The 26,344-nt window shown below is 44.4% G+C and overlaps 1 protein-coding gene across 2 annotated transcripts in view; it reads right to left on the reverse strand.

The window, feature by feature from the left end:
• The window catches only part of MND1 (meiotic nuclear divisions 1), a 267,374-nt gene that overhangs the window by 180,731 nt on the left and 60,299 nt on the right, over positions 1 to 26,344 (reverse strand). Inside the window, exon 2 of one of the 2 annotated variants that reach the window (XM_063920523.1) lies at positions 9,550 to 9,615. The exons of the other annotated variant lie outside the window; for it this stretch is intronic. Within the exon in view, the coding sequence (XP_063776593.1) occupies positions 9,550 to 9,615 (66 nt within the window). The remainder of the gene's footprint in view (positions 1 to 9,549; positions 9,616 to 26,344) is intronic. 2 annotated transcript variants of the gene reach the window in all.

A 26,344-nucleotide genomic window follows, 5' to 3' on the forward strand; every position in this document is an offset into this window, starting at 1 on the left:
AAGGAATGGGAGGAAATAAGAACATGTTCTACTTTCCCACAGCCCTGCTATGACATCTGTTTCTATAAAACCCCCATCTGTGCAGCCAGTCTGTTACTAAATAAAGATCAATGATCTCTGTGCAAGTATACATCTCTTCCGTTCTGGATGGAGGGTTTATGGATATAACGACTGCTATGTGTCCATGGCCATAGTCACAGAAAAGAAAATGTGTGTCCTCTGTACAAATCATAGGTGTACAATATTTGTTATGGTCTAAAAGGAGTGCAGTCCAACTGGCACCCCAAGAGCCACATTCAGACAACCGCTGCCTGAATCCACTGTAATCAGAAATGTCAACACTGGAACTGTTATTGCTGAAAGAAGAATACCAGAAGTTTCAGTAAGCTTCATTGTGTGACATTGTGCCAATCTGAAGACTGCCTGGTCTCTTTTACTATGTCTTAAGACAGTTATGCATAAATGCGCACTACAGCTTCTAATTCCACATGCTGGATGAAACTGCAGTATTCAAAGATAAAAAGAAGTGATGCTTCTTGTTCTATGTGCTGGATGTTTACATCAGTACCTGTATATAAATTATTGTTTAGTATTGAAAATATAGTTTATGACTCCCCATTGAAGAGAACCAGTAAATACAGGAAATGCTTCTATTTTATCTACACTAGATAATGTGGTTCTATTATGAAAGATTATTTCATATTATAGATCTGGCCTTAACAAAGTTATAAAAAAAAAATCCTCTGGACTTCTACAGCACAGAAGTTGGACAGTATTTGTCTGCTAAATAGTGTTCAGAAAAATACTGCAGAAGACTGAAAGAAATGGACAACACACTGACTTGAAAAAACCCAAACATACATAAAAAACATACATTTGCTACTTTACGATGCACATTTACAGTTCCTCTCAGTACTTAAAATATGAGTAAAGACTCAAACGTAGAATATATTTCTGGTAACTTTGTTGAATATGATACTATTTGCACTGAATTATACCACTTGGCCACTATTTGTACCACACAATGACATTCTAGGTAGCATGTTGTTATAAAAAGATCTATTATGTCATAAACAAATGAAACAAAATACTACAGTACCTGGCATAAAGCAATAAGGACAGTGTGGGGGGAAGGCACTATAAAAAATAAGATTTTACTCACCGGTAAATCTATTTCTCGTAGTCCGTAGTGGATGCTGGGAACTCCGTAAGGACCATGGGGAATAGACGGGCTCCGCAGGAGACTGGGCACTCTAAAAGAAAGATTAGGTACTATCCGGTGTGCACTGGCTCCTCCCTCTATGCCCCTCCTCCAGACCTCAGTTAGGATACTGTGCCCGGAAGAGCTGACACAATAAGGAAGGATTTTGAATCCCGGGTAAGACTCATACCAGCCACACCAATCACACTGTATAACTCGTGATACTATACCAGTTAACAGTATGAAATATAACTGAGCCTCTCAACAGATGGCTCAACAATAACCCTTTAGTTAGGCAATAACTATATACAAGTATTGCAGACAATCCGCACTTGGGATGGGCGCCCAGCATCCACTACGGACTACGAGAAATAGATTTACCGGTGAGTAAAATCTTATTTTCTCTGACGTCCTAGTGGATGCTGGGAACTCCGTAAGGACCATGGGGATTATACCAAAGCTCCCAAACGGGCGGGAGAGTGCGGATGACTCTGCAGCACCGAATGAGAGAACTCAAGGTCCTCCTCAGCCAGGGTATCAAATTTGTAGAATTTAGCAAACGTGTTTGCCCCTGACCAAGTTGCAGCTCGGCAAAGTTGTAAAGCCGAGACCCCTCGGGCAGCCGCCCAAGATGAGCCCACTTTCCTCGTGGAATGGGCTGTTACTGATTTAGGATGCGGCAATCCAGCCGCAGAATGCTCCAGCTGAATTGTGCTACAAATTCAGCGAGCAATAGTCTGCTTAGAAGCAGGAGCACCCATTGTTGGGTGCCTACAGGATAAAAAACGAGTCAGTTTTCCTGACTCCAGCCGTCCTGGAAATATAAATTTTTAAGGCCCTGACTACGTCCAGTAACTTGGAATCTTCCAAGTCCCTAGTAGCCGCAGGCACTACAATAGGTTGGTTCAAGTGAAAAGCTGATACCACCTTAGGGAGAAACTGGAGACGAGTCCTCAATTCTGCCCTATCCATATGGAAAATCAGATAAGGGCTTTTACATGACAAAGCCGCCAATTCTGACACACGCCTGGCCGAAGCCAAGGCCAATAACATGACCACTTTCCCTGTGAGATATTTCAAATCCACAGTTTTAAGTGGCTCAAACCAATGTGATTTTAAGAAACTCAACACCACGTTGAGATCCCAAGGTGCCACAGAAGGCACAAAAAAGGGGCTGAATATGTAGCACTCCCTTTACAAATGTCTGAACTCCAGGCAGTGAAGCCAGTTCTTTCTGGAAGAAAATCGACAGAGCCGAAATCTGGACCTTAATGGAACCCAATTTTAGGCCCATAGTCACTCCTGACTGTAGGAAGTGCAGAAAACGACCCAGCTGAAATGCCTCTGTTGGGGCCTTCCTGGCCTCACACCACGCAACATATTTTCGCCAAATACGGTGATAATGGTTTGCGGTTACTTCTTTCCTGGCTTTTATCAGCGTAGGAATGACTTCCTCCGGAATGCCCTTTTGCTTTAGGATCCGGAATTCAACCGCCATGCCGTCCAACGCAGCCGCAGTAAGTCTTGGAACAGACAGGGCCCCTGCTGTAGCAGATCCTGTCTGAGCGGTAGAGGCCATGGGTCCTCTGATATTATTTCTTGAAGTTCTGGGTACCAAACTCTTCTTGGCCCATCCGGAACCACGAGTATCGTTCTTACTCCTCGTATTCTTATTATTCTCAGTACCTTTGGTATGAGAGGCAGAGGAGGGAATACATAAACCGACTGGTACACCCACAGTGTCACTAGAGCGTCCACAGCTATTGCCTGAGGGTCCCTTGACCTGGCGCAATATCTAGTTTTTTGTTTAGGCGGGACGCCATCATGTCCACCTGTGGCCTTTCCCAACGGTTTAACAACAGTTGGAAGACTTCTGGATGAAGTCCCCACTCTCCCGGGTGTCGGTCGTGTCTGCTGAGGAAGTCTGCTTCCCAGTTGTCCACTCCCGGAATGAACACTGCTGACAGTGCTAAGACGTGATTTTCCGCCCATCGGAGAATCCTTGTGGCTTCTGCCATCGCCATCCTGCTTCTTGTGCCGCCCTGTCGGTTTACATGGGTGACTGCCGTGATGTTGTCTGATTGGATCAGTACCGGCTGGTTTTGAAGCAGAGGCCTTGCCAGACTTAGGGCATTGTAAATGGCCCTCAGTTCCAGAATATTTATGTGTAGGGACGACTCCTGACTTGACCAAAGTCCTTGGAAATTTCTTCCCTGTGTGACTGCTCCCCAGCCTCGAAGGCTGGCATCCGTGGTTACCAGGACCCAGTCCTGTATGCCGAATCTGCGGCCCTCTTGAAGATGAGCACTCTGCAGTCACCACAGTACAGATACCCTGGTCCTTGGAGACAGGGTTATCAGCCGATGCATCTGAAGATGCGATTCCGACCACTTGTCCAAGAGGTCCCACTGAAAGGTTCTTGCATGGAACCTGCCGAATGGAATTTTGCTTCGTAAGAAGCTACCATTTTTCCCAGGACTCGTGTGCAGTGATGCACCGATACCTGTTTTGGTTTCAGGAGGTCTCTGACTAGAGATGACAGCTCCTTGGCTTTCTCCTGCGGGAGAAACTTTTTTTCTGTTCTGTGTCCAGAACCATCCCCAGGAACAGCAGGCGTGTGGTAGGAACCAGCTGTGACTTTGGAATGTATAGAATCCATCCGTGCTGTTGTAGCACTTCCCGAGATAGTGCTACTCCGACCAACAACTGCTCCATGGACCTCGCCTTTATAAGGAGATCGTCCAAGTAAGGGATAATTAAAAACTCCCTTTTTTCGAAGGAGTATCATCATTTCTGCCATTACCTTGGTAAAGACCCTCGGTGCCGTGGACAGTCCAAACGGCAGTGTTTGGAATTGGTAATGGCAATCCTGTACCACAAATCTGAGGAACTCCTGGTGAGGATGGTAAATGGGGACATGTAGGTAAGCATCCTTGATGTCCAGGGATACCATGTAATCCCCTCCTCCAGGCTTGCAATAACCGCCCTGAGCGATTCCATCTTGAACTTGAATTTTTTTATGTATGTGTTCAAGAACTTCAAATTTAAAATGGGTCTCACCGAACCGTCCGGTTTCGGTACCACAAACAGTGTGGAATAGTAACCCCGTCCTTGTTGAAGTAGGGGCACCTTGACTATCACCTGCTGGGAATACAGCTTGTGAATTGCCTCTAGCACAGCCTCCCTGCCTGAGGGAGTTGTCGGCAAGGCAGATTTGAGGAAACGGCGGGGGGGAGACGCCTCGAATTCCAGCCTGTACCCCTGAGATACTACTTGAAGGATCCAGGGATCCACCTGTGAGCGAGCCCACTGATCGCTGAAATTTTTGCGGCGGCCCCCCACCGTACCTGGCTACGCCTGTGGAGCCCCCGCGTCATGCGGTGGACTCAGAGGAAGCGGGGAAGAATTTTGATTCTGGGAACTGGCTGACTGGTGCAGCTTTTTCCCTCTTCCCTCGTCTCTGTGCAGAAAGGAAGCGCCTTTGACCCGCTTGCTTTTCTGAAGCCGAAAGGACTGTAACCTGATAATACAGTGCTTTCTTAGGCTGTGAGGAAACCTGAGGTAAATTTTTTTCTTCCCAGCTGTTGCTGTGGATACGAGGTCCCAGAGACCATCCCCAAACAATTCCTCACCCTTATAAGGCTCTATGTGCCTTTTAAAGTCAGCATCACCTGTCCAGTGTCGGGTCTCTAATACCCTCCAGACAGAATGGCCATTGCATTAATTCTGGATGCCAGCCGGCAAAATATCCCTCTGTGCATCCCTCATATATAAGACGACGACTTATGTTCGCAAAATAGTATCCCTGTTTGACAGGGTTACAGACCACGCTGCAGCAGCACTATCTGCAGGTCTCAGTCTAGTACCTGAGTGTGTAAATACAGACTTCAGGATAGCCTCCTGCTTTTTATCAGCAGGTACCTTCAAAGTGGCCGTATCCTAAGACGGCAGTGCCACCTTTTTGACAAACGTGTGAGCGCCTTATCCACCCTAGGGGATATCTCCCAGCGTAACTTATCCTCTGGCGGGAAAAGGTACGCCATCAGTAACTTTTTAGAAATTACCAGTTTCTTATCGGGGGAACCCACGCTTTTTCACACTTCATTCACTCATTTGATGGGGGAACAAAACACTGCCTGCTTTTTCTCCCCAAACATAAAACCCTTTTTTAGTGGTACTTGGGTTAATGTCAGAAATGTGTAACACATTTTTTATTGCCGGGATCATGTAACGGATGTTCCTAGTGGATTGTGTATATGTCTCAACCTCGTCGACACTGGAGTCAGACTCCGTGTCGACATCTGTGTCTGCCATCTGAGGCAGCGGGCGTTTTTGAGCCCCTGATGGCCTTTGAGACGCCTGGGCAGGCGCGGGCTGAGCCGGCTGTCCCATAGCTGTTACGTCATCCAGCCTTTTATGTAAGGAGTTGACACTGTCGGTTAATACCTTCCACCTATCCATCCACTCTGGTGTCGGCCCCCAGGGGGCGACATCCCATTTATCGGCATCTGCTCCGCCTCCACATAAGCCTCCTCATCAAACATGTCGACACAGCCGTACCGACACACCGCACACACACAGGGAATGCTCTGACTGAGGACAGGACCCCACACAGCCCTTTGGGGAGACAGAGAGAGAGTATGCCAGCACACACCAGAGCGCTATATAATGTAGGGATAAACACTATCACTGAGTGAATTTTCCCCAATAGCTGCTTGTATAAACAATATTGCGCCTAAATTTAGTGCCCCCCCTCTCTTTTTAACCCTTTGAGCCTGAAAACTACAGGGGAGAGCCTGGGGAGCTGTCTTCCAGCTACACTGTGAAGAGAAAATGGCGCCAGTGTGCCGAGGGAGATAGCTCCGCCCCTTTTTTGCAGACTTTTCTCCCGCTTTTTTATGGATTCTGGCAGGGGTAATTATCACATATATAGCCTCTGGGACGGCGGCGCGGCTCCGGGAACGAACACCATGGACGGGTCCTGCGGTCGATCCCTCTGGAGCTAATGGTGTCCAGTAGCCTAAGAAGCCCAAGCTAGCTGCAAGCAGGTAGGTTCGCTTCTTCTCCCCTTAGTCCCTCGTTGCAGTGAGCCTGTTGCCAGCAGGTCTCACTGTAAAATAAAAAACCTAACATATACTTTCTTTCTAGGAGCTCAGGAGAGCCCCTAGTGTGCGTGCATCCAGCTCGGCCGGGCACAGAAATCTAACTGAGGTCTGGAGGAGGGGCATAGAGGGAGGAGCCAGTGCACACCAGATAGTACCTAATCTTTCTTTTAGAGTGCCCAGTCTCCTGCGGAGCCCGTCTATTCCCCATGGTCCTTACGGAGTTCCCAGCATCCACTAGGACGTCAGAGAAAATGGGTTTATTATATCCTTTAGAGAGGGATGTGAAACTGTAATAATGCATATCTATGACTTAAAGTGTGTACACACGGTGAGATTCGGGCTATGCCCGATTCTCACTATGCGATGGGGACTGTGGTCGGTATCACAAGCATAGATGACTGTGCTTGCGATATGGACTATGTGCGATTTTGGCTGTCAATTTTGACTATACTTTTATACTAGATAGTCAAAACTGACTTGCCTGCACAGTCTATCTAAGCTTGCGGGACCGTGCATCGGTATCGCAAAGGGACTTTCACCTTGCGATCTGCACTAACTTTCCTTGCGATTTTACCTGTATAGTCAAAATCGCAAGCAAATATCTCATCGTGTGTACACACCGTTATACAAACTGCATAAACAACTGTGTAGATGTTTGCACTTTAAAAAATGTATATTGTAAATGTTTATTTTTAATTCTAACAATTATTAAAACATTTACATCATCAGACCTCTATTTGTTTTTAAGTTAATAGAGTTTGTTTGCCTGCTCCAGAAGTAGCTTCCTAAAAATGTTCCTAGCGATAGGCACACCCCTGCCTTTACTATTCTGACCAAACAGAGCGGCAGGTACAATTTCTACAAAACTAGCAAATTATTTTTATGCTTTTAGTGTAGGTCTCGGTTCATGTTTGCTAACAAATGATTCAGTGCTAGAGAACTTTCAGTGTTTCTAAGAATTTATTTTTTATAACATTGAAAATATGTTTTTGTAAGACACATTAAAGGCTCACTCCAGCCAAAACACCTTTAGCTAACAGTCACCTCCATCCGATAACTAGCAGAACCATGCTATGGGCCCGAGAACAGAAGAATGTGGCATGAGTGTTCCATGCAGTGTTTTCTACTATATACCCCTACAGTTCTGCTAGTCTGGATAAGGGGATGTTGGCCAAAATATACATTTTGGGTGGAGCTAGTCCTTGAGGACTGTGGGGCAGATTTATTAAGCCTGGTGAAGTGATAAAGTGGAAGGTGATAAAAAAAAAAAAAAAAAAGGAGAGTATAGGCCCTTTGAAGGACACGTTGGGAGTCTTAAGCAAAAATGATAATGACATAGCGAACACACTATATGAGTTTTTTTCAACAGTATTCACTAGAGAGGACCCAATTCAGGGACTGACACACAATCTCAATAAGGACAATATCACACTGATAGGTACTTATTTAAGCGAGGAAGTAGTCTGTCACCGATTAAAACATTTAAAGATTAATAAATCACCAGGGCCCGATGGTATTCATCCAAGGGTTCTAATGGAGCTTCACTCTGAACTGGCAAAACCGCTATCTCTGATCTTTGTGGATTCAGTTATGTCAGGTATGGTTCCCAAAGACTGGCGTATAGCGGAAGTAGTGCCTATATTCAAAAAGGGAAGTAAAGCTGAACCAGGTAATTATAGACCAGTTAGTCTTACATCTATAGTGGGGAAAGTATTGGAAGGTATTCTAAGAGATAGTATTCAGAAGTTCCTTGAAACCAATAAGGTCATTAAAAGGAATCAACATGGGTTTATGAAGGACAGATCCTGTCAAACCAACTTACTTGGCTTTTATGAAACAGTAAGCGCAAACCTAGATCAGGGTAAAGACGTGGATGTAATCTTTTTAGACTTTGCCAAAGCGTTTGATACTGTACCACACATGAGACTTATATACAAGCTACAAGAATCAGGGCTAGGAAGCACAATATGCACTTGGGTCAAAAACTGGTTAGATAATAGGAAGCAGCGCGTTGTGGTTAATGGATATTTTTCAACTTGGACTGAAGTGCTAAGTGGTGTGCCGCAAGGCTCAGCATTAGGACCGCTATTGTTCAATATTTTCATTAACGACCTAACAGAAGGTCTAGAGAGCATGGTGTCAATTTTTGCAGATGATACCAAATTGTGTAAGGCTATAAATACAGAGGAGGATGCCGAGTCTCTTCAGAACGACTTAGTTAAATTAGAAGCATGGGCAGCCAAATGGAGAATGCGCTTCAACACAGACAAGTGTAAGGTAATGCACTGTGGTAACAAGAACAAAAATTACACCTACCTACTAAATGGGGTAAAATTAGGGGATTCTGTACTGGAAAAGGACTTAGGTGTCCTCATAGATAGCAAGCTAAGCAGTAGTACCCAAAGTAGGACTGCAGCAAAGAAGGCTAATAAGATATTAGCATGCATAAAACGGGGTATTGATGCTAGGGACGAGAGTATTATACTCCCATTATATAAATCACTAGTGAGGCCACACCTTGAATACTGTGTACAGTTCTGGGCACCGTACTACAAAAAGGATATCCTGGAGCTTGAAAAGGTACAAAGGAGGGCGACCAAACTAATTAAGGGCATGGAGACGATGGAATACAAGGAAAGGCTTGAAAGACTAGGCATGTTTACATTGGAAAAGCGGAGACTAAGAGGGGATATGATCAACATCTACAAATATATAAGGGGACAATACTCAGAGCTTGCGCGGGACCTGTTTTTGGTTAGATCAACACAGAGGACTCGTGGACACTCGCTCAGGTTAGAGGAGAGGAGATTCCGCACAATACGGCGTAAAGGCTTTTTCACGGTAAGGACAATACGTGTTTGGAATTCCCTGCCCGAGGGAGTTGTAATGGCGGAATCTGTCAACACCTTTAAGAATGGGTTAGATAAATTCCTATCGGATAAGGATATCCAGGGGTATGGTGCATAGTCATGCATTATAGTTACTATTTAGTCAAATCATCATGCAGAGGACACCACAAATAGGTTGAACTCGATGGACAATTGTCTTTTTTCAACCTCAGATACTATGTTACTATGTTACACCAGCCAAACAGATCCTAAGTGTCATTTTTGAAACCGAGCCTGTAACAAGGAAGTTAGGAGCTGATTGGCTGGTGCGTTACTACCTTCCACTTTATCACTTCACCAGGCTTAATAAATTTGCCCCTCTGTTACTAAAACCAAGTAACCAAACAAAACTTACAGTTTCAAAAAATATCTCCATCATCTTCGTTCTTTTCTCCTCAACACTAAGACCCCTCTTTTTAGACTGAAAAAACAAAACAAAAACAAATATATTATCCTTTAGAGTTTTTTTTTATTTGCGGTGTGTGCACTCCAAGAAGTATTAGTAGGGGAGGCAGTTGATAGACCGTTAAAAGATAGACAGTAATTAGGTCGACAGTCAGAAAGCTGACAGGGTGAAAAGTCAGATAGTGTGAGAAGTACGACAGGGTCAAAAGTCCTTAAGACAATCAAAGTGAAAATAAAAATGCACATAACATTTACAAATATAACAGGCTACTTTAACATGTGACACCAAAGGTTCCCTAAACTCTGCCTTTACAGTGCAGGTTTGAGCACAGGCGACTTAATTAGAATGGCTGTGTGACACTATAATAATGTTAGTATGTAATGACATAAGACATTGCAGGACAGTTTTGTGACACCTACTTCAGTGGATCTCAAACTTGGGTGTCAAGGTAGAGATGGCCATCAAGCATTGATGATTAATGGCTAATGGATGATGGTTTTGCTATTGACGGCAGAGATCCAATGGTTCTCCGCTATCGATGGCACACAGACCCAGAATGGGTTGCTATCGATGGCACACAGACCCAGAATGGGTTTCTTTCTAATTGGGCCGCTGCCTTGTAAGAAATACAGTGGTTTCTAGAGATGAGCGGGTTCGGTTTCTCTGAATCCGAACCCGCACGAACTTCATGTTTTTTTTCACGGGTCCGAGCGACTCGGATCTTCCCGCCTTGCTCGGTTAACCCGAGCGCGCCCGAACGTCATCATGACGCTGTCGGATTCTCGCGAGACTCGGATTCTATATAAGGAGCCGCGCGTCGCCGCCATTTTCACACGTGCATTGAGATTGATAGGGAGAGGACGTGGCTGGCGTCCTCTCCATTTAGATTAGGAGAGAGAGAGAGAGAGATTGACCTGAGGCTGATACTGTAGAAGAGAGTGCAGAGTTTAGTGACTGACCACAGTGACCACCAGCAGTGCAGTTGTTTTATTTAATATATCCGTTCTCTGCCTGAAAAAAACGGTACACACAGTGACTCAGTCACATACCATATCTGTGTGCACTGCTCAGCCCAGTGTGCTGCATGCCTGCATCATCTATGTATATATTATATATCTGACTGTGCTCAGCTCACACAGCTTATAATTGTGGGGGAGACTGGGGAGCACTGCAGTGCCAGTTATAGGTTATAGCAGGAGCCAGGAGTACAAGACAGTCACATACCATATCTGTGTGCACTGCTCAGCCCAGTGTGCTGCATCATCTATGTATATATTATATATCTGACTGTGCTCAGCTCACACAGCTTATAATTGTGGGGGAGACTGGGGAGCACTGCAGTGCCAGTTATAGGTTATAGCAGGAGCCAGGAGTACATATTATATTAAAATTAAACAGTGCACACTTTTGCTGCAGGAGTGCCACTGCCAGTGTGACTGACCAGTGACCTGACCACACTGACCACCAGTATAGTTAGTAGTATACTATATTGTGATTGCCTGAAAAAGTTAAACACTCGTCGTGTGACTTCACTTGTGTGGTGTTTTTTTTTTTTATTCTATAAAAAACTAATTCTGCTGACAGACAGTGTCCAGCAGGTCCGTCATTATATAATATATATACCTGTCCGGCTGCAGTAGTGATATATATATATTTTTTATATCATTATTTATCATCCAGTCGCAGCAGACACAGTACGGTAGTTCACGGCTGTAGCTACCTCTGTGTCGGCACTCGGCAGTCCATCCATAATTGTATACCACCTACCCGTGGTTTTTTTTTCTTTCTTCTTTATACATACATACTACGACATCTCTTTATCAACCAGTCTATATTAGCAGCAGACACAGTACAGTACGGTAGTTCACGGCTGTGGCTACCTCTGTGTCGGCACTCGGCAGTCCGTCCATAATTGTATACCACCTAACCGTGGTTTTTTTTTCTTTCTTCTTCATACATACATACTACGACATCTCTTTATCAACCAGTCTATATTAGCAGCAGACACAGTACGGTAGTTCACGGCTGTAGCTACCTCTGTGTCGGCACTCGGCAGTCCGTCCATAATTGTATACTAGTATCCATCCATCTCCATTGTTTACCTGAGGTGCCTTTTAGTTGTGCCTATTAAAATATGGAGAACAAAAATGTTGAGGTTCCAAAATTAGGGAAAGATCAAGATCCACTTCCACCTCGTGCTGAAGCTGCTGCCACTAGTCATGGCCGAGACGATGAAATGCCAGCAACGTCGTCTGCCAAGGCCGATGCCCAATCTCATAGTACAGAGCATGTCAAATCCAAAACACCAAATATCAGTAAAAAAAGGACTCCAAAACCTAAAATAAAATTGTCGGAGGAGAAGCGTAAACTTGCCAATATGCCATTTACCACACGGAGTGGCAAGGAACGGCTGAGGCCCTGGCCTATGTTCATGGCTAGTGGTTCAGCTTCACATGAGGATGGAGGCACTCAGCCTCTCGCTAGAAAAATGAAAAGACTCAAGCTGGCAAAAGCAGTAGCACCGCAAAGAACTGTGCGTTCTTCGAAATCCCAAATCCACAAGGAGAGTCCAATTGTGTCGGTTGCGATGCCTGACCTTCCCAACACTGGACGTGAAGAGCATGCGCCTTCCACCATTTGCACGCCCCCTGCAAGTGCTGGAAGGAGCACCCGCAGTCCAGTTCCTGATAGTCAGATTGAAGATGTCAGTGTTGAAGTACACCAGGATGAGGAGGATATGGGTGTTGCTGGCGCTGGGGAGGAAATTGACCAGGAGGATTCTGATGGTGAGGTGGTTTGTTTAAGTCAGGCACCCGGGGAGACACCTGTTGTCCGTGGGAGGAATATGGCCGTTGACATGCCTGGTGAAAATACCAAAAAAATCAGCTCTTCGGTGTGGAACTATTTCAACAGAAATGCGGACAACAGGTGTCAAGCCGTGTGTTCCCTTTGTCAAGCTGTAATAAGTAGGGGTAAGGACGTTAACCACCTCGGAACATCCTCCCTTATACGTCACCTGCAGCGCATTCATAATAAGTCAGTGACAAGTTCAAAAACTTTGGGTGACAGCGGAAGCAGTCCACTGACCAGTAAATCCCTTCCTCTTGTAACCAAGCTCACGCAAACCACCCCACCAACTCCCTCAGTGTCAATTTCCTCCTTCCCCAGGAATGCCAATAGTCCTGCAGGCAATGTCACTGGCAATTCTGACGAGTCCTCTCCTGCCTGGGATTCCTCCGATGCATCCTTGCGTGTAACGCCTACTGCTGCTGGCGCTGCTGTTGTTGCTGCTGGGAGTCGATGGTCATCCCAGAGGGGAAGTCGTAAGCCCACTTGTACTACTTCCAGTAAGCAATTGACTGTTCAACAGTCCTTTGCGAGGAAGATGAAATATCACAGCAGTCATCCTGCTGCAAAGCGGATAACTGAGTCCTTGACAACTATGTTGGTGTTAGACGTGCGTCCGGTATCCGCCGTTAGTTCACAGGGAACTAGACAATTTATTGAGGCAGTGTGCCCCCGTTACCAAATACCATCTAGGTTCCACTTCTCTAGGCAGGCGATACCGAGAATGTACACGGACGTCAGAAAAAGACTCACCAGTGTCCTAAAAAATGCAGTTGTACCCAATGTCCACTTAACCACGGACATGTGGACAAGTGGAGCAGGGCAGGGTCAGGACTATATGACTGTGACAGCCCACTGGGTAGATGTATGGACTCCCGCCGCAAGAACAGCAGCGGCGGCACCAGTAGCAGCATCTCGCAAACGCCAACTCTTTCCTAGGCAGGCTACGCTTTGTATCACCGGTTTCCAGAATACGCACACAGCTGAAAACCTCTTACGGCAACTGAGGAAGATCATCGCGGAATGGCTTACCCCAATTGGACTCTCCTGTGGATTTGTGGCATCGGACAACGCCAGCAATATTGTGTGTGCATTAAATATGGGCAAATTCCAGCACGTCCCATGTTTTGCACATACCTTGAATTTGGTGGTGCAGAATTATTTAAAAAACGACAGGGGCGTGCAAGAGATGCTGTCGGTGGCCAGAAATCCTGCGTGACACTGCAGTGCCACTCCTAAATGGGCCCGGTGTTTGTGTCGGCCACTAGGGTCGCTAATCTTACTCACACAGTCAGCTACCTCATTGCGCCTCTTTTTTTCTTTGCGTCATGTGCTGATTGGGGAGGGTTTTTTGGAAGGGACATCCTGCGTGACACTGCAGTGCCACTCCTAAATGGGCCCGGTGTTTGTGTCGGCCACTAGGGTCGCTTATCTTACTCACACAGTCAGCTACCTCATTGCGCCTCTTTTTTTCTTTGCGTCATGTGCTGATTGGGGAGGGTTTTTTGGAAGGGACATCCTGCGTGACACTGCAGTGCCACTCCTAAATGGGCCCGGTGTTTGTGTCGGCCACTAGGGTCGCTAATCTTACTCACACAGTCAGCTACCTCATTGCGCCTCTTTTTTTCTTTGCGTCATGTGCTGATTGGGGAGGGTTTTTTGGAAGGGACATCCTGCGTGACACTGCAGTGCCACTCCGAAATGGGCCCGGTGTTTGTGTCAGCCACTAGGGTCGCTTATCTTACTCACACAGTCAGCTACCTCATTGCGCCTCTTTTTTTCTTTGCGTCATGTGCTGATTGGGGAGGGTTTTTTGGAAGGGACATCCTGCGTGACACTGCAGTGACACTCCTAGATGGGCCAGGTGTTTGTGTCGGCCACTAGTGTCGCTTAGCTTAGTCATCCAGCGACCTTGGTGCAAATTTTAGGACTAAAAATAATATTGTGAGGTGTGAGGTATTCAGAATAGACTGAAAATGAGTGGAAATTATGGTTTTTGAGGTTAATAATAATATGGGATCAAAATGACCCCCAAATTCTATGATTTAAGCTGTTTTTTAGTGTTTTTTGAAAAAAACACCCGAATCCAAAACACACCCGAATCCGACAAAAAAAATTCGGTGAGGTTTTGCCAAAACGCGGTCGAACCCAAAACACGGCCGCGGAACCGAACCCAAAACCAAAACACAAAACCCGAAAAATTTCAGGCGCTCATCTCTAGTGGTTTCATACAATTGGGGATAACACCAATAGAAACATTGATGGACATCCCACAGAAGGACATTCTTAGCCTATATGTACCTGAAACTGACAGATTTTAAAGATGTCCATGCTTCTGCACATGCACTGTATTTTTAGCTTTTACCAAGCCCATTAATTTAGCTAAATATGTAGACAGCAAGTTATCCCAAGTTTAGCAGTCATTTATACAGAGTTTAGCAATATTTTCCAAATATCTTTATTTGCACAAACAATCCATAAAACCATGATGTACTTTGCCAACATGTATATCCATAACAGAAACAAAGCACACAAGAAGACCAGTAGTATAAAGTTTACATTGGCGAAGGCCTAGTGCAGAAAAAGTGATAAAATACATAATATACTTGTATTAAACAATAATTTATTTTAAATTTGATAGTTATAAGGATGCATTTTTTTTCATATGTTATTTATAATTAATTTGAATGATGGGAGACCTTGGATTGATTGATTGGTCTCCCAATTTTGACTGTACTAAAGAACTCCATGTAAACCTGGTCTAAAAGAGCTACTTCTACAGTACGTTTCCGAGAAAGCTGGCACTGCCCTCTGCTGGAGTAAATACTTGTGAGCTTACAACAATTCAAATGAGAAAGCAGTACATAGCACTAACAATAATTGTATTTATATAGTGTTTTCTGACAACAGGACGTTATACTTGCAGAGTCTTACACCTAATAGAAAAATAAACATATAAACAATTAACAGAAGAAAGTACAGAGCTCTACAGACTGGGGATAATGGTATACAGTGATGCATTAATCAAATGCTTTAATAAACTATTAAGTCTTGTGTCTTATTTAAAAAATCTACTGGGCGAATCAAATGCTTGCTAATGACAGTTTTCTTCACATTAAATAATGAAGTATGGTTGACACCTGATGGTAGCAGGTCAAGTCCCAATCAAAGAAAACACACATTCAAAACCTGGCAACGTCAAACATAAGCCCATTTGTTTGACCTGTAGTTTTGACAAGGGTGAGCTGCCAATTGGCACACACATAATTCTTGAACTCAGCTAGACTGCAGCTGAGGACCTTTAGGATTTCTTAATACCAAATGCAATAGAAATGTTATATTATCTGCCTAGCAACGGAAATTTCACACAGTGCAGCATATTAAGATAAGATACTGCCTACTGAACCCCATATGACAAGGGCATTGGTGCAGATAAGTGCATTCTGGCAGACACACTCTGATGAGAAAATTATAACAGACTGAAACCAACTAAAGACTCTGCCATCCAGTCCACAGAAAATGAGGATTAGCTTCTAGCAATTGTCCGTTTCCAATCCCTAAGCACATGCAGGGCCGGCAACAGAAATTTTGGGGCCTAGTACATTGATTTCTCTGGGGACCCCTCAGATCATTCATTATATATATCTATCTCTCAGAGCGCAACGGAATTTGCTGCCCTATATAAGAAATGGTTGATAATTGTATATAATGTACATATATAAATATGTATAACTCTCCTTCCTCCCTCCCACACACCACAGTCTGTGCCTACCTCTCTCCTTCCTCCCACACACCCCACAGTCTGTCTCTCCCAAATGATTACAGCGCTAAAAAATGAATGAATCTATGCAGACAGGTGGAAAGGATCAATCAACGATTTAATGAATAAAAATAGGTATCATAATACCTGAAGTGATAGTTAATAAGCACTAATGCACATACAGAACAGTTAAAAACCATGGCTCGTTTATAAAGCCAAATAGAATCAGCAACAGGACAAGAATTTTTCCAATATCCAGTGGTTGGTGGACCTCAGTTTTCCTTTAACCATGAAAGATGTACGTCTCTCCACAAATAGTTACCAATCCTGGAGGTACAATTGCAGACTTCCCTGGCGATATCTCAACAAATGAAGATCTCAGCACATCAGTAAAGGGAATGGGTTAGTCCTCCATTAGCAGTAGGATGGTAGTGGGGGAATGGTTCCAAAATTCTTTAAAGGTCCACCGTCCAAATGATCCTGGATAATGTATGTCCCAGTGTCCAGCAAGTAGGTCCTGCAATTGTACCTCCAGGATTGGTAACTATTTGTGGAGAGACGTACATCTTTCATGGTTAAAGGAAAACTGAGGTCCACCAACCACTGGATATTAGAAAAATTCTTGTCCTGTTGCCGATTCTATTTGGCTTTATAAACGAGCCATGGCTTTTTAACTGTTCTCTATGTGCATTAGTGCTTATTAACTATCACTTCAGGTATTATGATACCTATTTTTATTCATTAAATAGTTGATTGGTCCTTTCCACCTGTCTGCATAGATTCATTCATTTTTTAGCGCTGTATGAGTACTTTTAGTACTATTGTGTTCTGTGTTTAGTTTGGAGTGACTGTCCAAGGTTATACAGCTGCTTAGGAGAACCAGCCCTGTCAAGCGCGTGGTATACCCAACTCTTTTGAGTGAGGAGAGTTTTACTTAATTCTGTGAGTGAGCAGAAGGACTCCTGGGTACTAAACTCAGACGTCCAATCATTGCACTTACTGAATGTACAGAATGATCTTGTGCAGAATCACCCTATTTCTTTACTGGTTCCATTATATTTGCAGGTACTGCCAAAAATACACATTAATAAATATACCCCTTACAACCCTCTGACTCAGGCTGCAGGATGGTTTCACCCCCCTCTCTGTGAGAATAGATTAAGAAGCATTGTACAAAACCCCTTTAATCCCATTTATAGCTGTAGCCTTTACTGATGCTACCAATTATAACTATCTGTGCCGCATATCTGGGGATGATTTATGAAACAGCAGTGCTTAAGGTGACTTCTTATTCTGAATGCCTTCTTTTATTTTTTAAGTCTTTTGTCAACGCAGTTCATCCTAAAAAGAAATTTAAGGATTAATTTACAGCTTTGCCCAAAAAGTAAACCCGGTGTATACATACATCTGTGATGTGTTAAGATATACGCATGTGCAGATCAGGGAGTGTGATGCCGCGGCGACAGGCAGCGTTGCAGAAAATGGGGGCATGTTGCACAGCGTCTAATCACCGCTGCTCTACAGCAGACCAGCGATTGATAGGGGCCTCCCAACTACAACCCACACACACACACACACACACACTGTGGGACACTGCGGCCGGGACAGCGGAACAATCGCAAAGAAATGGGGCTGCCCTGCAAAAAGTGGGACAGTTGGGTGGGATGTGTGTGTGTGTGTGTGTATATATATATGTACACACACACGCACATACTAATACTCTGTACAACATTGCTGTATGGTTCATTTTCTACACTAGTCTCGGTTTTTTTTTAAACTAGAAATTCATGTAAATCCAGTTATAATTGATGTATAAAATGTATATGTAAGACAGCTGTAACTTAGTAGCTTTGCTGCTGGTTACTGTGACATCACACCTAGCCTGCGACATCACTAGCCTGTGACATCACAATGCTTCTTCCTGTAACATTCTATCTACAGCTGCAGAAGTTTCCAGTTACCATGCAGGAAGACAGGTAGGAGGAGGTGAGTCCTACATAGTAGGGTATGATGGAGGAGGGGAAGGAAGAGAGAGTGCAATATAGTCAGCTGAAAGGCAAGACAAGATAGACAGAACAGGGAATATAGGTAAAAGCACACATTAGGAGAAGCACAAGGAGGAATTACATATTTAAGAATACAAATGTAGCATTACAGAAATAAAGAGGGCAGTGGATGCAGATAAGTCTCTATGAGGCAGGATCTTGCTTTGGGATGAAAAAGTAAATAAAATAGATAACTGGCAAATTGATACATTTGAAAGTATGTTGTTTGGTTTAAGGAAAATTGGGAAAAATGGTTGACTCATGGACATTTTATTGTACTTAAACTAGTACTATGCTTAAGGATAGTCTTTTGTGTTTTTTAGAAGATCATCATCTGGCAATGTTCTGGCAAAGAGATTTTCAGTGTGTCGGGTGACTGGCAAAGAGATCTGCAAAGTGTCAGTTGAAGACGACGGGAGGGGTCGCTCGCAGTGGCAGCAAGGACTGGAGGATAACATGCAGGAGGTAAGTTACCATACTTATGTAATTGTGCGTGCGGTGAGGGGTATTGGGAGCACAGTACAAAACACAGAATATGGTAGGGGAGAGCTGACAATACAAAATAGGCAGGTGGAGGCAGCTCAGTATGGTGTGGTGGCAGCGGCGGTGCTAGCGTGTTCGCTGCCCCCTTGCAAACTATAAATTTGAGCCCTGAAAAGGGGGTGTAGTCTCAAAAAGAAGGGTGTGGCCACACAATAGTACTCCCATTTAAAATTACATCACACAAAAGCACAATCTTATTCACATTACACCGCACGTAGTGCCCCTGATACATAGTACGCCACATAGTAGTATCCCTTATTCACAGTATGTCACACAGTAGTAATACCCCTTATACACATGATGCACTTAGTAGTTGTGCCACGTATACACATAATGCCCTCAGTAGTAGTGCCGCTTATACGGATAATGTCCACAGTAGTAGTGTCCCTTATATACATAATCCCCACAGTAGTAGTGCCCCAATACATATAATGTCCACAGTAGTAGTGGCCCTTGTACACCTAATGCCACACAGTAGTGCCCTTTATACATAATGCTTTATGCACAATGACCGTAGTAGTGCCCCTTATACACATAATGCCCACAGTAGTAGTGCCCCTTATACACATAATGCCCAAAGTAGTAGTGCCCCTTACACAATGCGCACAACAGTAGTGCCCCCTACACACTAAAAGCCCACAGAAGTAGTGCCCTTTATACACATAATGTCATTTCTAGTATAAAGGATAGTTACAGTAGCTCTATAATTATGACTGTAACCTGCACACTGTGGGTATTGTATGATACTAACATGGTCCTAGCACTAGGGAAGATAAAACCTGCAGCAGATAACTTGGGTCTCTATGAGACAGGATCTTGGTTTTGGATGAAAAAGTCAATAAAATAGATAAATTGCAAATTAATAAAATTGAAAGTACGTAACAAAATGTAGTAAGTAGTACAATTATACACATAGTATGTCTGGCCAAGAAATTATGGTTGTTTAGATCATCATCTGGCAAAGTTCTAGCAAAGAGATTTGCAGAGTGTCGGTTGACCGGCAAAGAGATCTGCAAAGTGTCAGTTGAAGACGACGGGAGGGGTCACAGTGGCAGCAAGGCCTGGAGGATAACATGCAGGAGGTAAGTTACCATACTTAAGTAATTGTGTGTGCGGTGAGGGGTATTGGGAGCACAGTCAGATGAAGGCAGCTCAGTATAGGACACAGGCAGATGGAGTCAGCTCAGTATGGTGTGGTGGCAGCGGCGGTGCTAGTGTGTTCGCTGCCCCCTTGCAAACTATAAATTTGAGCCCTCCCATACTTTGTAAAGTGACAGCAAGCAGCCTGAAAAGGAGGTGTGGTCTCACAAAGAAGGGCGTGGCCACACAATAGTACTCCCAATTAAAATTACACCACACAAAAGCACAACCTTATTCACATTACACCGCACGTAGTGCCCCTGATACATAGTATGCCACATAGTAGTATCCCTTATTCACAGTATGTCACACAGTATCGCCCACTAGTCAGATTATGCTACACATAATGCCCACAGTAGTAATGCCCCTTACAAAAAATGCCCACAGTAGTAGTGCTGCTTATACACATTATGCCCATATTATGGCCCCTTACATGGATAATGTCAACAGTAGTGATGCCCCTTATGCACATGATGCGCTTAGTAGTTGTGCCACGTATACACATAATGCCCTCAGTAGTATTGCCGCTTATACGGATAATGTCCACAGTAATAGTGCCCCTTACATACATAATCCCCACAGTAGTAGTGCCCCTATACACATTATGCACACAGTACTAGTGCCCCTATACACATAATGCCCACAGTAGTAGTGCCCCTTATATACATAATCCCCACAGTAGTAGTGCCCCTATACACATTATGCACACAGTACTAGTGCCCCTATACACATAATGCCCACAGTAGTAGTGCCCCTATACATATAATGTCCACAGTACTAGTGGCCCTTGTACACCTAATGCCACACAGTAGTGCCCTTTATACATAATGCTTTATGCACAACGCCTGTAGTAGTGCCCCTTATACAAATAATGCCCACAGTAGCAGTGCCCCTTATACACAATGCCCACAGTAGTAGTGCCCCTTATACACATAATGCCCACAGTAGTAGTGCCCCTTACACAATGCGCACATCAGTAGTGCCCCCTACACACTTAAAGCCCACAGAAGTAGTGCCCCTTATACACGTAATTTCTAGTATAAAGGATATTTACAGTAGCTCTATAATTATGACTGTAACCTGCACACTGTGGGTATTGTATGATACTAACATGGTCCTAGCACTAGGGAAGATAAAACCTGGAGCAGAGAACTTCGGTTTCTATGAGACAGGATCTTGGTTTTGGATGAAAAAGTCAATAAAATGGATAAACTGCAAATTAATAAAATTGAAAGTACGTAACAAAATGTAGTAAGTACTACAATTATACACATAGTATGTCTGACCAAGAAATTATGGTCGTTTAGATCATCATCTGGCAAAGTTCTGGTAAAGAGATTTGCAGTGTGTCGGGTGACCGGGAAAGAGATCTGCAAAGTGTCAGTTGAAGACGACAGGAAGGGTCGCAGAGGCAGTAAGGATTGGAGGATAACATGCAGGAGGTAAGTTACCATACTTATATAATTGTGTGTGTGGTGGGGGCTATTGAGAGCACAGTACAAAACAGAGACTATATAGTACCCATGATTCATAGTACACCCTATAGTAGTCCCCCTTATTCACATTACATCACACAGTGGCGCCCCCTAGTCACGTTATGCTACACAGTAGTGCCCATTATACACATAATGCCCACAGTAGTAATGCCCCTTACAAATAATGCCCACAGTAGTAGTGCTGCTTATACAGATTATGCCCACAGTAGTGCCCGTTATATGCATAATGTCAACAGTAGTAATGCCCCTTGTACATATGACGCGCAATTGTACTGCCACTTATACACAAAATGCCCATAGTAGTTGTGCTGCTTATACATATATATATACACCTAATGTCTACAGTAGTAGAGACCCTTTTATGCATAATGCCCACAGTAATAGTGCCCCCTTATATACACATAATGCCCACAGCAGTAGTGCCTCTTATACACATGATGCGCACAGTAGTAGTGCCACTTATACACATAATGCCCACAGTAGTAGTGGGGAGCCTATTTTTCTCTGTTCATTTCCGCTAATGTCAAAACTGGAAGAGCCGCTCCTCTGGAGATAGTGAACTGGGTGACCTTTTTATCAATGAACTGGGGGCAGATATATTAACTCACATAGAAGATTCCATTGCAAAGTGACTGACAGGAAGTCAGCATTTGGGTGGTAACGGGAGTAGCTAACTGTACACAGGCGTGTCATTTCTATTGAAGCACCTTTCCATAAACGTGTATAAATTACCCATTGCGACCTGTGTTGATACTGGAGAGCCCTCGGTGTCTAGGAGACTTGTTCAGCCTACAACTGCTCAGACTCACTCAGGGTGGACAGCGATGCAATTGCGAATGGCAAAAGATTGCAACAACCACAACTGAATCAGGCTCACAATTTACACTATTATATTTTACTATTTTATCACAACTAAGAGGTCAATTTAATTAGGTATGAGTTTATCTTACAACAGCCGCACTTTACAGCAGCCTAAACTCGCTCAAAAGTGCCCTCAGCCCTATCTGGCCACAAGGAGTGCGAGTTTGGGTGCCAGTGCAGATGTTGAAACATCGCAGCAATGGCAACATGTACCTAATTGGATTGACCCCTAAATGTTACCAATTTATAGCTTTTATTATTTACTGGCCAAATTTCTATTCTGAAGGTACCCACTTATTACTATAAGAAAGAACTTAAACCCCCCCCCCCCAATGTGTGTACTATATAAAAACAACTGGCCCTTTGGATTAATTGTCCTTATTTTAGGCATTTTGCATGTCCTCATTAGTTAGAGTAACATATTCACATAGAGAGATTTGTCTCTCTATACAACCACACCACTGTTTGCAGTTTGTCTCTCTGCTTGTTCATCCACTAACAATGTTTTTTCATCTTTTCCTCTTTGTCTATACAGCAGTTGACCTTTGGCAAGTATAGGCAGGTATGTGTAAGTATTCTACCCCTCCCATTAGCCATAGCTCCCAGTGGGGTTAGATTTAGGCTGAGGTTGGGGAGAGGTTGGGGTTAGGGAGTGGGGACAGAGGTTAGGATTAGGCACTTCCGCGGGAGGATTAGAGTTAGGCACAAAGGGGGAGGTTAGTTTTAGGCTGCGGACAGGGATGGTTAAGGGGGTTGGGAGGGGGAAAAACACCCCTTACTCACCACTGTCGGCCATTTTTGCACCGTGATCCCAACGTCGGTTTTACGACCAATAGGATCCCGTGCGCCGGCATATCATACTGATCCCCCTATTAGTACACCTCTTAATACCCAGAGGGAAGGGCAATCCTGAGGCCATGGTTCCACAGAGGTTCCCCCCCAAAGGGGGGTTTTCCTCTCCTGAGTGCTGAAGGATGACTCTTTGTGATTCCAGAGGTGTAGCTTTTATGCCATAATTAGTTTCAATCTCATGCCCGTCCCTACAACGTATAAGAGGTATAATAATCGCTAATGCAATCACTTTACTTCTGAGTTTAGACCCCAGCTGCACTACTTTACATGTGCATTCGTCAGACTGCGTATGTGAGAGCAGACAATAATGCAGAAGGATCCCAAGGATCCTTCTCCAGGGAAGAATTGCATAATGTAGCCCACGGGATACAAACTTCATTCAGAAATGGCATTAGCTGCCGGGCCAAGCTCAGAAATGCTTTGCATTATGTAGCTTGGTGAGTTTCGCAGTTTACCAACTGGCTGCTTTGCAATCACAATAGGAGGAATGCAACGGATATCTTCAATATCTATTGCAGCCCCCAATACATACATTCAGGGGCTGTTTAATATTTGTGGGCAGCCTCCAAAACCGACTGTTTTCTGAGATTTCTCGCAAATATTATTTGTTAAATATTCTTCATAATACATTTTTTATATTTTAGCATAAACTAAAAATGTTTTATGTATTATCTGACTGAGTCTCCGTTCTTTATTGCATGCTTATTTCACAGGGTCCGCAAATTATTACTGATATGACTGTTACTCTACTGTCCTGCTGGTGCTCCTGACCTGCTGTATAGCAGCTAGACACTCGTATTTTATATACAGTACTCTTGGGGAGATGTATCAAGCCTTGGAGAGAGAGAAAGTGGAAATGTACAAAGCACCCAATCATCTTTTGTCACTTATCCAGCACAGTGCATGAAATAATACCTGTAGTTAGAAGGATCATTTGCTTTGGGAAAATACACAACTTTATCTCTCTCCGTGGCTTGATACATCTCCCGGAAAATATCCTGTCTCCTTTCACTTAATTAACAAGTTAACTTAATAATTGACAATGTCTTCGTCTTGGAAACAGGGTAAGAAACTCACAGTATAAGATAATGGTAAAAAGGGTTTCCATCTTACAATAGCATTTTAATGGCTTCTCAATACCCTCCTGGTACATTTACTTTGATTTATCATTCACGTTTCTTCTATGCCAGACAAGGGCGGATTGGGAACTTAAAGAGGCCCTGGATAAAAATGAAAAGTGGCCTCATGTAGTGGCCTCAGCAGAGAGATTGTGTCACAGTGGGTGATCACACCAGTAGGTGAGAAGTTGTACTGGTAGGCAGAGTCAGCACACCAGGGTGACAAGTAGACATTAAAATAAGATTTTAAACCTACCGGTAAATCTTTTTCTCCTAGTCCGTAGAGGATGCTGGGGACTCCGTAAGATACGGCGATAATGCTTCGCCGTCACCTCCTTTCTAGCCCTCATCAGAGTAGGGATGACTTCTTCCGGAATGCCTTTTCCAGCTAGGATTCGGCGTTCAACCGCCATGCCGTCAAACGTAACCGCGGTAAGTCTTGGAACATGCAGGGCCCCTGTTGCAACAGGTCCTCTCTGAGAGGAAGAGGCCACGGATCTCCTGTGAGCATTTCCTGAAGATCTGAATACCAGGCCCTTCGAGGCCAATCCGGAGCAATGAGAATTGTCCGCACTCTTTTTCGTCTTATGATTCTCAAAATCTTTGAGATGAGTGGAAGAGGAGGAAACACATAGACCGACCGAAACACCCACGGTGTCACCAGGGCGTCTACCGCTACTGCCTGAGGGTCCCTTGACCTGGCACAATACCTCCGAAGCTTCTTGTTGAGGCGTGACGCCATCATGTCTATTTGAGGAAGTCCCCAACGACTTGTTATCTCTGCAAAAACTTCTTGATGAAGTCCCCATTCTCCTGGATGCAGATAGTGTCTGCTGAGGAAGTCTGCTTCCCAGTTGTCCACTCCCGGAATGAAGACTGCAGTCAAAGCGCTTACATGATTTTCCGCCCAGCGAAGAATCCTGGCGGCTTCCGCCATTGCCACTCTGCTCCTTGTTCCGCCCTGTCGGTTTACATGAGCCCCGGCTGTGACGTTGTCTGACTGAATCAGAACCGGAAGAAGATTCTCCGCTTGACGCAGGCCGTTGTATATGGCCCTCAATTCCAGTACGTTGATGTGAATACAAGCCTCCTGGCTTGACCATAGTCCTTGAAAGTTTCTTCCTTGTGTGACTGCTCCCCATCCTCGTAGGCTCGCGTCCGTGGTCACCAGAACCCAGTCCTGAATGCCGAACCTGCGACCCTCTAGAAGGTGAGCACTCTGCAGCCACCACAGGAGAGACACCCTGGCCCTGGGGGACAGGCTGATTTTCTGATGAAGGTGAAGATGGGACCCGGACCACTTGTCCAGAAGATCCCACTGAAAAGTCCTGGCATGAAACCTGCCGAAGGGGATGGCCTCGTAGGGCGCCACCATCTTCCCCAGCACTCGAGTGTATTGAAGGACTGACACTCTTTTCGGTTTCAACAGGTCTCTGACCAAGTACTGGAGTTCCTGGGCTTTTTCCATTGGGAGAAAAACCTTATTTTGTTCCGTGTCCAAAATCATGCCTAAGAACGATAGCCGAGTTGTTGGCACCAACTGTGACTTTGGTAGATTCAGAATCCAGCCGTGTTGCTGCAGCACTCTCAGGGAGGGCGCCACGCTTTCCAACAACTGACCTCTTGATCTCGCCTTTATCAGGAGATCGTCCAAGTATGGGATAATTGTGACTCCCTGCCTGCGCAGGAGTACCATCATTTCCGCCATTACCTTGGTGAAAATCCTCAGGGCCCCGAAAATCCCCCCCCCCCCTCCAGGCTGGAAATAACTGCCCGGAGCGATTCCATCTTGAATGTGAACTTTTTCAAGTACTGGTTTAGGGATTTTCAATTTAGAATGGGTCTGACCGAGCCATCCGGTTTCGGGACCACAAATAGGGTTGAATAGTACCCATTCCCCTGATGACCTAGGGGAACCTCCACCACCACTCGTTGTTGACATAGTTTTTGAATCACAGCTAAAACTATCTCCCTCTCTGGGGGAGAAGCCGGTAGAGCCGATTTGAAAAATCGGCGAAGAGGCATGTCTTCAAACTCTAGCTTGTAGCCTTGGGATACAATTTCCATTGCCCAAGGATCCAC

This window comes from Pseudophryne corroboree, chromosome 1 (assembly GCF_028390025.1).
Source record: "Pseudophryne corroboree isolate aPseCor3 chromosome 1, aPseCor3.hap2, whole genome shotgun sequence".
In the NCBI taxonomy this organism is placed as follows: Eukaryota; Metazoa; Chordata; class Amphibia; order Anura; family Myobatrachidae; genus Pseudophryne; species Pseudophryne corroboree.